This window comes from Pleurodeles waltl, chromosome 11 (genome assembly GCF_031143425.1).
Source record: "Pleurodeles waltl isolate 20211129_DDA chromosome 11, aPleWal1.hap1.20221129, whole genome shotgun sequence".
NCBI classification, from domain to species: Eukaryota; Metazoa; Chordata; class Amphibia; order Caudata; family Salamandridae; genus Pleurodeles; species Pleurodeles waltl.
The window spans coordinates 337,803,927-337,821,072 of NC_090450.1; the positions used below are offsets into that span (position 1 = coordinate 337,803,927).

General features: G+C 44.5%; 1 protein-coding gene across 2 annotated transcripts in view; it reads right to left on the reverse strand.

The window, feature by feature from the left end:
• The window catches only part of ATG4B (autophagy related 4B cysteine peptidase), a 483,533-nt gene that overhangs the window by 196,925 nt on the left and 269,462 nt on the right, over nucleotides 1-17,146 (reverse strand). For both annotated transcript variants that reach the window (XM_069213627.1, XM_069213626.1), the window contains 2 exons: nucleotides 12,279-12,351; nucleotides 11,319-11,398 (listed from right to left, as the gene is read on the reverse strand). In XM_069213627.1, the coding sequence (XP_069069728.1) occupies nucleotides 11,319-11,398; nucleotides 12,279-12,351 (153 nt within the window). The remainder of the gene's footprint in view (nucleotides 1-11,318; nucleotides 11,399-12,278; nucleotides 12,352-17,146) is intronic.

Here is a 17,146-nt window from a genome sequence, read left to right on the forward strand (position 1 = left end):
AAGAAAATATGCTGGACAAAACAAGTGTTATTGTCTAATCCTCTAAAAGATTCTCAGCCATCACCTACAGTAGATTTACATACTTTTTTCAATATCTTCTTTTGTAAAGGTGAGGATCCCTGACATACCTGTGTTTAATTTGTAGCCCATAAATATAATGTATTCCTCTCCAGCACTGTACTTAACAAATTTATGTATTTGTTTTTCAGTTTTATATACCACTTGAACACTTGATTGCAGTTAGCTACTAGGATACTTAGCCAAGAAATAAATCAGTGTGAAACATGGCAGCCGCTCCAATAAGGAAAAACAATAACAAGTTAGAAATGTTAATGGTGTGGGTGAAGAGAGTCCTCAGGTAGGTTGAGATTTAAGAAAGGGATGTTAAATTCATTTTTAGCTTTCGCAATTATTTACAGAATATCTGGATGGTTGGTGCAATTTGGATCTCAGGGAGTTTGAAAGAGATAAAACAGCTCAATAAAAAGCTAGGTTGAAAGCCTTGGAGTCTTTCAAATTGTACATTCAAAGGAGAGGCGAGTCTCAACTGCTCAGGCTTTCTTGACCTCCAGTGATTATGGTAAGATTAGTGAGATAAAGCAGATATATTTTTTTGCTTGCAAGGTATCTGATTTCAAATGTTTTGCTTTTATCAATGGGGAGCCAGAAGAGCTACTGAAGAATGGGTGTGATGTGGTCAAATTTCCTCGTGGAAGAAAGAAGATGAACAATAAAGTGAACAGCTACCTCCATATGGGCCAAAGAGGATTTCAGGATGCCATCAGGTATGGCATTCAAAAATTTCAATGTGACAGGAGTTTCCAGCTGGGTTGGTGACAGTAATTTTTTTATTTGTTAAAGGTGGTAAAAGTGAAAAATGGCAGATCTTGCAATGTTGTATATATGCACGAAGACAGAATGCGAGGGGTCAAGGCTAAATTCCAGAGAGTCAAAGAAACAGCCAGCAGGGGTTCGGAACCCTCCTCTGAGTTTGTTAAGCAGCTTACAGCCAAAACTGTCTCTGGTTCTGTGGAAGGGTGGGATGTATTTGGTGTAAGTAATTGTCAGACATCCAATGCTTGAGTGTGGTAAGGTTGGGGCGGAGGGTCTGTATATCCTGTATGGAGGAGGTTCTGCTATAGAATTGTGTATCATCTGCATAATGATGGATGTATAAACCTATTTCCTCAGGCTAAAGATACTAACTGAAGAGGGTAGAGCTTAATATGGGACCCTGGGGGTCCCCACAGGGCATTGGTTAACAGTCAGAGATGTGTTTGCCATTCTTCACTAGTTGGTTGCAATGTGTTAGAAAGGACACAAATCAACTCAAAACCAAGCCTTGAAAACTCCGGCAGTGCTCCAGACTGTACAGAAGCTTACTGGGGTCAAATGTATGAAAGGCTGCCAAACGTCTGAGGAGGATGAAAAGACAGGCATCTCCACCAATCCCTGTGTGTATGTTTAATACTGGGCCTACCTCAAAGTGACTGAAGATTCTGGGTTACCTTGTACCATAATCCCAGATGGTTATTTCGTGAAAAACAGCCCAAATTAAATTTGTGATCACCAAATATTGAACTATTTGCATTGGGGGAGAATGGGATGGACATGCTGGGGGATTTTTGTGATGCTGTGAAGTACAAGATAAGATAATTAATACCAAGTTCTCTACTACAGAGAAAGGTTATAGATTAAAAAGCTGTAAAGATTAGGGTAAGTTGGGCATGGGTTTTGAGATCAGATATGGACATTAATAATGTCAGTTACAGACATTGCCAATTAGAAGTCTATTTAAGGGATCAGCGAAAGAGTCTTCCAAAAACAATCTATGATGTGCAACAGGGTATGAAAATTACTCTAAAATGAATCAATAAAGGATGGCGGTTTGCCATAAAGTTACAAACATAACATTGAGTATGTGCGATCAAGTGAAATTACACTTAGAACAACTTTGTAAAGATAGTCTCACTGAACAAACTGATTCCTTTGAGTAGGTTGCCTCCACAGTGTCTGCCAAACAGAGATCTTGAGGCTATGTTTCTGTGCGTAATTAAGATCTCCTAATAAAAAAAAATCCATGTTGGTTATCGTTCTCTGCCAAGAATATAACAAGCATTTGTAATGCAATGGGTCTTGTATTTGCTTCAGTTAGAGCTATTAGTGTTGTAAATTCCTAACTGGACTTTTCTTGCCACATAACTTGAAAATGAAAAGTAAAACAGTTGACAGAAGAGAGCCAATTCAAAGCCACCATGAGCGTGAGCGCAAGAGTTATTGCCTCCCTGCGTGAATGTCTAAAAAGGATCGCGGCTGGGATGAAAGGCAAACCGAAACCAGAGGAGGGGCCATCACACGTTGTAACAGGAGGGAGTGTGACGTAGTGTAATGGCCAACAAAAATGTTCACTTAGTGAAATCGCCAGGGAGGGAACTCAGCACACAAAGTAGGAACATTTCACAAAATGCGCCAATAAAAATGAAGCATTTCAAACAAGCACACTCAGGAACGAATAGCAAGAGATGGTGTGTTTAAAAGCCCACAGAGAATACAACAGGTCAGAGCACTTGCTCAACTCTAACACCACAAAGAAAGAATGAAGGGAAGAGAAAAAAAATAGTGAAATAATGAATGGCTGATGAAAAAAGAGAGGAAAGAAACAACCACGTTTTTGCAAGTTTGGAAGAGGAGGTAGCAAGATGAAAAGGGAAATAAAAAAGAAGAAGAGGAGTAGAAATAAACAGTTGAAAGAAAGAGCAAAACTATTAAAGTATGGATTTTAAGAGCTGGAAAGAGAAAAGTGGGCGAGAAAGAAAACATTGAGAGTAAACTGAGTAGAGGAAAGAACAGAGTGAGATAGGTGAAACAGACCCTCACAAATAAAGATGGCAGCTAAGAATAGATTTAATTGGCTCCCCCACGTCCAAACTGAAGTCAGAGTGTGGAGCAGCAGGAGGCACTGCAGAACAGCAGAAGGTGCATTAGCAGAGTTGTATGTGGACCCCAATACAAAATTGGGGTGCTTCTGATCAGGATTGGTGGTATAGACAGAGTTGTGTCCCGGCCTAGTGCTGGAATAACAGAAAGGCAGCCATTGTGGAATGAGAAACGGAGCACAATGTAATTCCTGGTACTGGAGTAATGGGGCAGTGCAGGTAAGAGTTGAGGTCTACTGACAGAGTTGTATGTGGGCTGCAGTACAGGAACAGTAATGGGCACACAAAGTCAGAAGTGAGTTATGTTAATGGAGCTATGTGTGGACCCTTTTATTGGCGTGCCAGTGTTGCCAAGTATTAGCCGGGAGGTGCCCTGGTGAAGCTGCAAGTGGGGCCCAACATGGGAGTGGCATTGTCTCTGAACCACAGAAGCGAGGAGTCCTGAAGGGCGTTTGTGTGAGCCTTAGTACTGAGAAGAAATGTGCACTGAATGTTGGAATTGATGGATTCTGGTGGCGCTGTGGTGGTTCCCATCAATAGTGACATTGTGTGTTAGACTTAAGGTGCGCTGGCTGAGTTTTGAACTGCTGTAATGGAACTATATGTGAGCGGGTCCTAGTATAGGAAAAGAAGTGACCTCACCAGGGTAGAACTGAGGTGCACTGAAGGAGCTGTGCCCAAAATCCCATTACTGGAATAGCAGAGTGTACTGACTGCAAGAACTGAGGTGCTCTGGCAGACAGCGTGCGCGGGGTTCCTGGCACTGGCACATCTGAGGGCCTGGAGCGTGCAAAAAGAGGTGCATTGATGGTGCTGCGCCCAAGGTCCCAGTACAGGAGCAGCAGAGTGTACTGACTGCAAGAACTGAGGTGCTCTGGCAGACAGTGAGCATGGGGTTCCTGGCACTGGCATGGCAGAGGTCTTGGAGTGTGTGAACGAAGGTGCACTGGTGGAGCTGCGCCCGAGGTCCCAGTATTGGAGCAGCAGAGTGTACTGACTGCAAGAACTGAGATGCTCTGCCAGACAGCGTGTATGGGGTTCCTGGCATGGCTGAGGGCTTGGAGCGCGTGAACGGAGGTGCACTGATGGAGCTGCACCCGAGGTCCCAGTACTGGAGCAGCAGAGTGTACTGACTGCAAGAACTGTGGTGCTCTGGTAGACAGCATGCCTGGGGTTCCTGGCAAGGCCACGGATGAGGGTTTGGAGCGTGTGAACTGAGGTGCACTGATGGAGCTGCGTGCAAGGTTTCAGTACTGGAACATCAGTGTGCACTGACTGCAAGAACTGAGGTGCTCTGGCAAACAGCTTATGTGGGGTTCTGGCACTGGCACAGTTGAGGACTTGGAGTGTGTGAACTGAGGTGCACTGATGGAGCTGCGAGTAGCATCCCAGTATGGAGCAGAAGTGGGAACTGTCTCTAAGGATTGCAGAACCCTGGTAGAGCTGGGTGCCTAGACTATAAGCAATTACAAGTGATCCTCTAGGCAGGCACACTTAGTAAAGAAAATCCTTGTTTACAGCTAAGCTCAGAGCAAGAATGCTCTGCAAATGAAAAGGGAAGTTTCCCTGGACAGGAGCAGGAAAGAAAGTAAAAGAAAGTGCCCTACAGGCCAAATAAAGAGAACAAAGTGTCATTATACAGTAGGTGGTCCCTGCTCCCACACAGAAGAAGGTGGGACAAAGAGGCATGACTGACCACTAGCAGGCAAGGATTTTTAAATGACACTGAAACTAACAAATGAAGTAGCTGGAAGCCTACAGAAGAACTATACTTAAAAGTATACAAAAGGTTGTACGCTTACGCTTGAACTAAAAACTATTGGTGCAAAAAAGTGAAATTAAATATTTTTCCCTAATTGATTTGCAGTCTGCCTACCATTAAAAATTACTATTGGAAAAATCCAGGTAGATAGAAACTTTTGTGCTGCCATTTGATGCTCATCGTTATAGTTGTTGTTTCCATTGTTCAGTTATGTTATGAGTATTTTCACCATTCAGGATAATGCTGTCTTTTACAAAACTGAATTAGAATATAATGTGATCCTGTGTAAAGATTTAGGGGGTCATTACAACCCTGGCGGTCTTTGACCGCCAGGGCTGTTTTGGAGGAAGCACCGCCAACAGGCTGGCGGTGCTTCCAGGGGAATTACGACCCTCCGCGGTCGCACTGCCAGGACAGGTGGTTTCCCGCCACATTGGTCCCGACGGTTTAAATCCCCCAGGGCAGCGCTGCTTGCAGCGCTGCCCAGGGGATTACGAGTCCCCCTCCCGCCAGCCTTTTCATGGCGGTAAGAACTGCCATGAAAAGGCTTGCGGAAAGGGGAGTTGTGGGGCCCACCAAGGTTGCAATGAGGGCCTTAGTATTTTAAGTCACAGGGGTATGACAGTGCATTTTTTACACAAAATGTAGACTCTCTTGGGCATCATATCAATCTCATGGCATGAATGCAACAAAATGATTTGCTGCATAATATAAATGTTGATGTATGCCCTAAGAATAATGAAAAAGAAATCTGGGATTTTATTGAGTTATGTGAGTATTACTCGAGGTTTGTTACTGGTTTCCGCCATATTAAAAGATCCTATCAAGAAATGATTGCATAAGAGATCAGAGTTTGTTTGCGTGAAGTTGAGTATATAACATTTGAAGACAATAACCAACTTGTTATTAAAGCTTCCCCTTTCAACCTTACATTTCTAAACTAGAATGCATTGTAACAGTGGACGTCATTCTGTCGAAACCAATATTGTCTTTTAGCTAGATTAAGGGAGATAAACAGAAAGCTAGCTTTTGCTTCACTGTGTTTAAGATATGCATAAAGCTAATACAGTACAAATGCGCGAGAAGGGCTCACATATGCTTGAGCAATAGAACACTCAGACTTACTCTATGGCTCTACGTTTATTACATGCATGACCAATAAGTTATTAGTTTATCTGCTTTGTGAAAATGGAATGGGAAAGTTGAGACCATAGCTCATACGGTTCTAACAGTGTCTTCGGGAGCAGTGTATTCTGATAAGGCTCATATCAGAAGCCTGCAACTCTGGGAGTGGATTTTCTAGAACATTTACAAGCTAAGCAACAGGAAATCAATTAAGCTAAGGATAATGTTGAATTGGATTTGGAGATACCATTGGTAACAACAAGAACACTGTTTTGCTTGTGGATTGGAGGCAGGTGTTGGCCCAGAGAAGCATTTTGAATGTTGTTGTTACATATATATTACCCTGTGGCTGTTATGGTTAGGACCACATTTCCATAGCAAATGCATATTTGCTTTGCTGATAACCCTGGCATCATTTAAAAAATCTTCAGTAAACTTTCCAAAAAACAGTATTACTCACCTCAGCTCCTTCCTGGAAGGTTTCAGAGGGCTCTGTCAAGTGCAGGAAAGGTTGGGTCCCAAAATACATTTTCCTCATGAAACAGTGATTCAGAAAAAACAGCTGAACTGAATTATTCCAAATTTGGCAGAAAACTAGAACTGTACCCAGAAAGTGTATATTTCATACCACTGTACCATTGTGGATCCACTGCAGAGATCTGTGGTGCCGCAAGCTCATACCATGCGATCAGATTGCCTAGTTCAACCTAAAGAAAAAGTTGTGGCTGCTGTGTTGGGACTCGGTTCTTGTAACCTACAAAATGTTTTAGAAAGCAGAAGGGTGAAGCGTAGGGGTACCCTGACTCCCTGGCTGTAGTGGTGGGTCCTAGCCATGTACTGTTTGTATTGTCACACATTACTTCACTCATAACATGTTCAATGACAGCATTGATATCATCACTTATGACATCTAAAAAAGACATAATTTATGACAACATGATGGGGCGTGAGGTATAGTTACTTCATGGTGTGAGTTAGAATGACTTCAGTTGACTATAACTGGTGAATTTAGGTGTTTTTAGTTTAAAATGTTATATCGTAACTGACATTTTTACCTAACTATAATGTCACTTTAATCTTTGTTGTTTTCAATAAATATATATATATATATATATATCTCTCTCTCTCTCTCTCTCTCTCTCTCTCTCTCTCTCTCTCTCTCTCTCTATATATATATATATATATATTTCTACCAAAATAAAATAAAATTAGCACGCTCAGGATTCAGGAAGAGTGAAAGCCATATTTAATCAAAGCACAACGCGTTTCGGCTGACACTGCAGCCTTGGTCACGTGACTGAGGGTGTGGGCACCTGGATGCAAAGTTTTGGCATTTTGCGTTTTGTTGCAAACAGATCTATGTCTGGTGTACCCCAGCGGTAGAAGTAATCTTGTAGAATCTGGGGATGTATTTCCCACTCCTGAGTTTGCTGGTGATCTCGACTGAGATTGTTGGCTAACTGATTGTGAATGCCTGGTATATATTGCACTATTAGGCGAATGTTGTTGTGAATTGCCCAATGCCAATTTTTTTGTGCTAGGAGGCATACTTGTGATGAGTGTGTGTGTCCCTGTTTGTTTAGATAGTACATTGTTGTTATATTGTCTGTTTTGACAAGAATGTGTTTGTGGACTAGAAGGGGTTGAAAAACTTTTAGTGCTAGGGAGACTGCTAGTAGTTCTAAGTGATTTATGTGAAGTTGTTTTTGTTGATTGTCCCATTGACCTTGTATATTGTGATTGTTGAGGTGTGCTCCCCACCCAATCATGGAAGCATCTGTTGTAATAATGGCGTGAGGCACTGGGTCTTGAAATGGTCGCCCTTTGTTTAAATTTACAGGGTTCCACCACTGAAGCGAAGAGTGTGTTTGGCGGTCTATCAACACTAGATCTTGAAGTTGACCCTGTGCCTGCGTCCATTGTTTTGCTAGGCACTGTTGTAAGGGCCGCATGTGTAGCTGTGCGTTTGGGACAATAGCGATTCATGAGGACATCATGCCTAGTAGTTTCATTACAAACCTGACTGTATACTGTTGGTTTGGTTGTATGCTTGACACTATATTTTGAAACGATTGAACTCTTTGTGGGCTTGGAGTGGCAATTGCTCTTTGCGTGTTGAGCGTGGCTCCCAAGTATTGTTGTATTTGGGATGGTTGCAAGTGAGATTTTTGGTAGTTTATAGAAAACCCTAGTTTGTGTAGAGTATCTATTACATATTCCGTGTGACTTTGACACCGTTGTTGAGTGTTGGCTTTTATTATCCAATCATCGAGATAAGGGAATACATGCATGGGATGTCTCCTTATATGAGCTGCTACTACAGCGAGGCATTTTGTAAATACTCTGGGCGCTGTTGTTATCCCGAAGGGCAATACTTTGAATTGGTAATGTTTGCCCTGTATGACAAATCTGAGGTATTTCCTGTGAGATGGATGGATGGGTATGTGGAAATACGCATCCTTTAAATCCAGTGTTGCCATGTATTATTCCTGTTTTAGCAAGGGAACTACATCTGGTAGGGTGACCATGAGGAAATGATCTGATTTGATGAAGAGGTTTAACGTCCTGAGATCTAGAATTGGTCTTAGTGTTTTGTCTTTTTTGGGAATAAGGAAATATAGGGAGTAAATCCCTGTTCCTTTTTGATGGTGTGGTACTAGTTCTATGGCTTGTTTTGTTAATAGTACTTGCACCTCTATTTGTAGTAGGTCTAGATGTGGTGCTGACAGTTTGTGCGTCTTTGGGGGAACATCTGGAGGGAAATGGGTGAACTTTATGCAGTAACCATGTTGGATAATTGATAGAACCCATGTGTCCGTGGTTATGTCTGACCAATGTTTGTGGTATTTTGTTAATCTTCCCCCCACTGGTGATGTGTGTTGGGGAAGTGTGACATTGAAGTCACTGCTTGTTACTGGGGGTCTGCTTGGCAGGCTGAACTTTTCCCCTTGCTCTTGGGTATTGTCCCCTGAATGAACCACGAAACCCCCCTCTCTGGTACTGAGACTGGTAGGTGGGTTTTGTTTGGGAGGTGGATGGCTCTGAGGGTTGCTGTCTAAACCCTGTGGCTTCCTAAATGTTCCCCTATACTGGGAAGAGTAGAGCGCGCCCATGGCTTTGGCCATGTCTGTGTCCTTCTTCATTTTTTCTATTGCAGTGTCCACCTCCGGCCCAAACAGTTGCTGCTGGTTGAACGGCATGTTTAACACAGCTTGCTGTATTTCTGGTTTGAAACCAGAACTGCGTAACCATGCATGCCTCCTGATGGTAACTGCTGTGTTTACAGTTCGTGCTGCTGTATCGGCAGAGTCCAGTGCAGAACGGATTTGGTTGTTGGAGATGGCCGGTCCCTCCTCCACCACGTGTTGAGCCCGTTTTTGATGTTCCTTTGGTAAATGCTGAATAATATTGTGCATTACGTCCCAATGTGCTCGGTCGTAACGGGCGAGGAGGGCCTGTGAATTGGCTATATGCCACTGGTTGGCCGCTTGCGATCCCACTCTTTTCCCTGCTGCGTCGAATTTACGGCTTTCTTTATCAGGGGGTGGCGCATCCCCTGACGACTGTGAATTTGCCCGCTTTCTTGCGGCTCCCACTACAACAGAGTCCGGAGGGAGCTGCTGTGTAATGAACACAGGGTCCGATGGGGGAGGTTTATATTTTTTCTCCACCTGCGGTGTAATGGCCCTTCCCTTGATCGGTTCTTGAAAGACCTGTTGTGCATGCTTAAGCATGCCTGGTAACATTGGCAGGCTTTGATATGACGCATGCGTGGACGCCAGTGTATTGAAAAGAAAGTCATCCTCCACTGGTTCTGAGTGCATCGTGACATTATGGAATGTCGCAGTCCTGGCTAGTACTAGCGTGTAGGATGTGCTATCCCCTGAAGGAGATGGCTTTGAAGGATAACACTCAGGACTGTTGTCTGAAACTGGTGGGTCGTATAGGTCGCAGGGATCTGCATCGGCCTGCGTCTGCACAGTATGTGTGGGTGACTGTGCAGTTGGTGTGCCAACTGGTGACCTTGTCCCTTGTGGCGAGTGTGGTGGCGACATCTCTGGTGTGAAATGTGGAATTGGTGACCTTTCTCTAACCACCTTTGCTCTTGGCTGCTCAGTTTCAGTCTCTGAGTGAAAAGCCAATTTTCTTTTAAACTTGAGCGGAGGGATGGTTTGAATTTTCCCAGTGTCCTTCTGGATTCGTATTCGTAACCTTGGTTGAATTTGATCAAGCTCCTCCATATCCAGCTCCTGCTCAAACCTGTGCCTCTCTTTAAGTTGTTGGGAGAGCCCATGTTCTTCTGTATAAGAAGTCTTTTTCGGCTCCGAAGCCAGTTTTTCGGTACCGAAACACCCATGGTTATGGTTGGTCTCGGCTCCGAGAGGCTCTTTCGAGGCTTATTCGATTCGACCAATTGATGTCGAGACTTTTCTATGCCGGTTTCTCGACCCGAGTCGGAAGACTTCGGCAAGATCTTGGCCTTTTTTGGTGCCGAAGATGTTATTTGTTCACCGCTTTTCTTGTGGGTTGAGCCATGGCCTTCCGGCAGTGGCGTTCCCGAGGCCTTCTGTTTTTTGACTGACTTTGGGGCTGGGTCGGGGCAGGCGTACTCACTTTTTGTCCTGCCGTTGGTGGTCGGTCTCCGTCGGAGTCGTCTGATTCCAAACCCTGGATCGAGATAGCCATCTCTTCCTCCTTGACGTCGAGGTGTTGTGTCGATTTCGATGCCATCTGCAAGCGCCTTGCTCGTCGATCTCTCAAGGTCTTCTTCGACCGAAATCCTTGCAGGCCTCACAGGTATCCTCTCTGTGTTCCGGTGACAAACACAGATTACAGACCCAATGCTGGTCTGTATAGGGATACTTGCTGTGGCACGTCGGACAGAAACGGAAGGGGGTCTGGTCCATGAGTCTTCGACGACCGGTGTGGTCGGGTCGACCAGGCCTCGGTTGGGTGCGGAAGCCCCGAAGGGCTGCCGAAGCGGTTGTCTCTTCGGTGCTGATGTATCGATAGAAAACCGGTCCCGAACGCAACAATACAGACGGATTTTCAATGATTTGTTAAACTTTCCCGATTCAAATCACGGAGTGAAGAGGAACACGTCCGAACCCGATGGCGGAAAGAAAACAATCTAAGATGGAGTCGATGCCCATGTGCAATGGAGCCGAAAGGGAGGAATCACTCGGTCCCGTGATTCGAAAAGACTTATTCGCAGAAAAGCAACTTGTAACACTCTGAGCCCAACACTAGATGGCAGGAACGGTGCACAGCATGTGTACCTGCAGCTACACATGCCATTGAACATATATATATGTATATATATATATATATATATATATATAAACAAACATACATGTAAGTAAATGTGAAGTCAAATCAAAGTATTCATTATGAAAAAGAACTTCCATTTACAAGTAAGAGTTTATTATAAAGCCTAACAAGTTGTACAAAGTTGACCCAAACGTAAACCAACCCCCTCCCGGAACTCTACTTACTTATATCTTCTATAACCACAGTGTTGTCCATGGCTATGTGGACTGCCAGCTGGCTCCAAGAATCAAAAACTGCCAACTTCCTAGGAGAAGAGAAATCAAGAAAGAGATTGGAAGGTGAAAGAGAAGATGCCATTATAAGAGGCAGGGCAGGGAAAGACTGATAAGAAACAGATTATAATAGAGAGAGGGATGACGTTCGGACCTCCATTAGTCAATGTTTCTGATAACAAGTGGTGCTGTAGGGTATCATGCAGTTAAGCTGTATGGTATACAATGGGTCTGTCCACACCATGCCATTCTGATGTTTGCTGACCAAGCATCTTCACATGTTACTATGGATGCTGGGTCCCCACACATATGTTAGCACTGTGTGCCCTTTCTCCTGAGCCGGATAGCAGTGATAAGTAGTGCTAAGGTTCCATGCATGGAATGTTGTGCATTGTTCAGTCCTCATGTGAGGGATGCTTTGGGGTGGCCGGTTTCAGGTGTTGGTTGATGTGAACTGCCTTGTCTTGGTTTGTGGGCCATTGTGAAGCATTAAGACTTATTGGTTGGGATGTTTGCACCTGTTCTGTCCCAAGAATAAATCACTGTAAAGTAATCTGTCTCCACCATATGTACATGTACTACATAAGTATGCCAGCAGATTTTAGTTGCTAATCTTACACATAGGTGCTTGGAGGGGAGATCACAAGAACATATATAACAGCGCTCCTCATCCCAAGGTAGTGTGTACTGTTGAGTTCTTATACTTTATTTGTGTGATGCTGTGTCGTGCTCATATGCTTTGTGCCCAGGAAACAGTGCTGTTAGGTGTTCTTCTGTTTTTACAGGATATGCATATGAAGTCCTAAGACCCTATGGCAGGCTACACATAAACTCTGACCTGTTGCGTTTATATTTCTCTATAAGTTAAGTCTTCGGCTAGAATGAAGACGCAGAGAATAACAAAAAACTTACTTGAGCACTTGTGCCACCGTGTTCGGTCCATACCACTGTCCGATGGATTTTCCCTCGCCAACTCCCATCTGAGCTGCACAAACAAACATAAATAAGCCATTGTGGTATCTAAGAATAGATTTATATTTCTGCTAGAATCCCAGACCTATAACCCCACCAGCAGGTCCAACTCTTGTATATAACATAGTGTATGGTGCAAACAAGACCAACAATAATATAAGACTAAGCATATTATTTTCTTGTGGGCCTCTGACCCTACGTGGGTAGGGAGATGGATGAGAGAAAATAAGAAAGTATGATGTGGAAAAGAAGATGGCTCGCCCTCTGCTGATCCTCTAAGGGAAGTGGACACTGCTTATTAGATGTCCTCTAAAAAATCTCAAGATTAAATTCAACGCGGTATACTACATTTTAGCCTCTACACCCCGAGGATGAATCATCCACTCATCCTTCCTATCGTCATTGAGGATTATTCTTATCTAAAGCTTTTTGCCCTTATCACCACGACCCCTATGCAGCTACTACTCCACCCACTTGAATCCCATCACAATTACGCTGGAAACTGAAGGCGCACCTCTTCCTCTCTGCCTATTCCTTGTAATGAGGTAGCTTATCCTTCTGGATACTTCACATCTACATGTTCTGTCTCTTTAGTCCCATCCTGCCGTATATATGCATAGGTTTGGCTTAAGTCCTGCAGCTGATGACTGGCTGAAGGATTTCCATGAGGCATCCCCCCTGTAAGACTTTACCACCCCTATTCCTCCATCGCAATTGTAATAAATGCCGATTGAGGCATTGGGTCCCTCTGAAAACTATTGTGTTCATTGCAATAGCACAATTTTTTTATTCCCCTCTTTAGCTCCCTCAGGCAGCTAATCAGCAGAGTCCAGTGCTTCATAAAAACACAGGTAAATACATTGCTACCCACTGTTAGTATCCAGTGCACACAATATACAGAATTAAGAAAGCTGGGTGTTCATTATGGGTTGTCCTGACTGATTGTAATGGTTGAAGATGAAGCAAGCTGATTATAAAAAGTAGAAGACGTAAAAGACTGGCACTCCAGTGTATGACCTTCTATGCAAAACTGCGCTACACACTCACAAACACAGAAATGCACTTTTCTATTGCACACATTTACTAGTTTGCTAAAGCTCTATACAACAGAGACACACAATGCGGGAGACCTATGGCACTGTGCTGTTTTCTTAGACAGAAGTGATTTTTCTCAACTTTGCCTCCTGTCCTATAACTTGTCTCACAGGCATTCTGATGTTATAAAAAAAAACTTACATCTCCATTCCCAACACTAACAAACCTAAAATGTTTCAAGATTTGTTGCTGGATCTGGTGGTCTGGGTAGCTCAACTGGTGAAGTGCAGTAAAGTTCATACTAAGCTAGACCCCATAATGGTTGGAACTGGCTCTGTTCACCAGGTGGTCAAAAGGTTAAGTGAGAACTACAGATTATAAGAAGACAGATCGGAGCACAGAGAAGCATGATAGTGTAGTATAGCTGCCAAAGTACAATTATCAATGTCTGAAAGCTTACCGAGCACTAAAGTGAGGGAGGACTGCAACCAAATAATGAATCTAAGTATAATGGCCAATCTGCAGAGAAAATTTGAAATTTGTCTTTTGGCTAAAGATGGAGCTGGGTAACCAGGTTTGAATCTTTATCTTGGCAACACGTTCTTTGATTCTGGACAAAACGCTTATTCTCCCAGTGCCTAAAAAATGTGTACCATGCTCTGGTTCTCTTGTAAAGTGCTCTAATACTCTGAGCAAAGGTAACACTATATATAAAAGTCGCAAAAAATGACTGTGGCAAAAAATGGGTAATTAAAGCCACGAATAAGAAGGAAGGACAATTGAGCAGTCTGAAGTCTATACCGGAAAGGCAGGTACTGATTCACTGTCACAGGGAACGTCTGTGTGAGGTCAAAGTCTCTAAAATCTCAAATAATTGTGAACGTTTTACACAACAAGGAGGGGATGTATACAGAAATAGAACAATATATATGCTAGAGACGTCTAGCCGCAGATTTCTTTCCACAAAATAACCCCCAGGCGTAATACAGGATCCCAAACTTTTTCATGAGCAATCTCCAACGCCCCGGGAGGTGGCGTTGTTCGGCTCCACAAGGTGTTGACCATGCCAGAAGTGACATTTAGGGCTCCCATATAGTTGCCAGCTCAGTGCACTAACATCAGTTATTTTCTTTCCACACCAGTGAGCGCAGATCACGGAAGAGCTACTCCAAGTCTTTTTTGACTGGCCCTCTTCTGACTGTTGAGATTTTGTTCGAGACCTTGGGCAAGATGTATCAAGTTTCCCAATAGCGATTACCAGATTGCGATTTTTGACGAATTGCAATTAAGTAATCGCTATTGGAATATATAAAACTCCAAGGGCTCGCAAATGGACCTACCTATTTAATATTCATGAGGTAGGCTGCAAATGGCTGCAATTACAGGGATGGTGGCCTGCTTGACTCAGCAGACCACCATGTCTGTGACTGCTTTTAAACAAAGCAGTTCCATAAAGGAAAACGGGATGTGTTTAAAAAAGAAAAATGAAAAGTTTTCCTTTCATTTTTTAAGAGTAGGGAGTGGTCCATGGGACCACTGCCTGCTCTTAAAAAATGTTTTTGCATACATTCACAAAGGGGGAAGGGGTCCCTTGGGGACCCCTTCCCCTTTGCGAATGGGTTACCACCAATTTGAAATTGGTGGTAACTGCGATTGTTTTGCGACCGCATTCACCGTCACAAAACAATCATACATACCTCTGCGATTGGGTATTAGTAAGGGACGCCCTTGACACGCCCCTTCATAATACCGAATCGGTATGTAGTTGCAAATCCAATTTGCGATTCAGTAACAAGTTACCGAATCACAAATTGGACTTGATACATACCAAAATGCATTTTTGCAATCGCAAACAGCCATCGCAAAAATGTTTGATACAGCTGGCCCCTTGTCTACTGGTGTGTCAGGATGTCCGCTATGAAAGCTGGGTTTAAACTAGGTGGTGCCTGTTATTGACAGATGTTGGGGACTGACCCGCACTTGGTGTGTCTCTGGTGCTTGGAGTGTCACCACAATGGAAAGGCCTGCATTGACTGCTGTGCCATGCAACCTAAGGCCTTGAGAGAGTGGTCCCTCAAGGTCCTCACAGTGCGACGCCACGATGCTCAAGATCTTGGTCAAAAGGAAGGTCCTAACATCATTCGCATCATTCCAGGTGCTCGTCCTGGCAGTCGAAGTCGTCCGGGAAATCGGGTAAGTCCCACAGCATAAAAAGAGCAAGAAGTTGAAGAGATCTTCAACTTCACCACATCAGCTGAAGTTATCTGGAGTGACAAGGGAGCATTGGCATTCGAGGCCCAGTTCTGTGGCGGAACCTGCGCCTGACTGTCTCCGCACCTCCCAGAGTTTCTGGGAGCTGAAGTGACCCGCCTAGTTATGAGAATTGTATGAGGCCATGCATCTCATCTTTGAGCGGCCTCTCCCTGCAGGATCGCCGTTTGGCCCCACAGGCTCAGGAGGGGCCCCTACTGGTCTGCCGCTGGCGGGTTCACCATGGTCCCAGTTGGGCTCCTTTGATCCGTTGATGGATCTGAAGTGGTACAAGTCTTGCCACCTTGACCTTCCCTGGTGCCCACTCCAGTGCCGACGCCTCCATCTGAGCTATCCCCATTGTCATCCCTGACTCAAACAAGGAGCCAGATGGGCGTCGTCTGACGCCAGCGCCAAGACCCCTAATGTCAGAGCCAGTGCATTTTTCTTTTGATAGGCCTAGATTAGGTAATCGTTGGAAGGGTTCCGCGGACCCTTAAGGATATTAGTTAGAAGATCCCTAGGACAACTGGTATGAGGATCTAGCAGATGCCATTGGACTGGTTACCTCCCGAAGGTTAATCCCAGTGCATTCCCTACCACTCCACTGTATATAGAATCCAGAATGCTGGATACCTTTGGGAAGAAGTTGTTCCCTTTCGCCAGCCTGGCACTGCGGTCAGTGAAGACCATGTGCCTCTTTGGTTGGTACTCCCATACCATCTTAGACGCGGTTGCCAAAGTGCTGCCCACGGTCTTGGAGGAGGCACGAGCCACACTCTTTCAAGCAGTTGCTGATGGGAGGGATGTGGCCAAGTTTAGAATACGACTTGGGCTGAACAGGACTGACTTGCTGGACAGAGCGATTTTATCATCGCGGCCTGACACCATGCCTGGCAGAGAACCACTGGTTTCTCTGGGGATGTCCAAGCTTTGCTCATGGACATGCCCTTTGATGGCTCTTGGTTGTTTAGAGAGATGGCGGACTCAACACTAGAGTGCTCTAAGGACAGCAGAGCTACGGCCATATTCTTGGGCCTTTCAATGGTCCCTTGCCAACCGCAGTCCCCTTCCACCCCATTTAGTGGCAACAGAAGGACCTTCAACCTGCATCTTTACAAGCCCAGGAACCCTGGGCAGCAAACCACACAATCTTTTTGTGGCCAAGGACGCAGTTCTCACAGACCATGTGGGACAGGCAGCCAGAGGTAAGCCAGTCCAGCACACCCCCTGCAGCCACAGCCCCCAAATCTGTTTAGTATGCCCTCCGACCATGCTCATGACAGTCCTGTCTGCCCTGGACCCAGAAGACTGGATGGTATTGCTGAACTTACCGGATCCTTATTTTCACACACCCATCCTGTCTACCCACAGGCGTTACTTGCAGTTTATGGCTGACCAATTGCACTTTCAGTTAGGTGTGCTTCCCTTTGCCCTTATCAGTGCCCCTCAGGTGTTTACAAAAGAGAAGGCAGTGGTCAAACTTCATCTGCGGTCAGGAGTTCCAGTCTTTCCCTACCTTT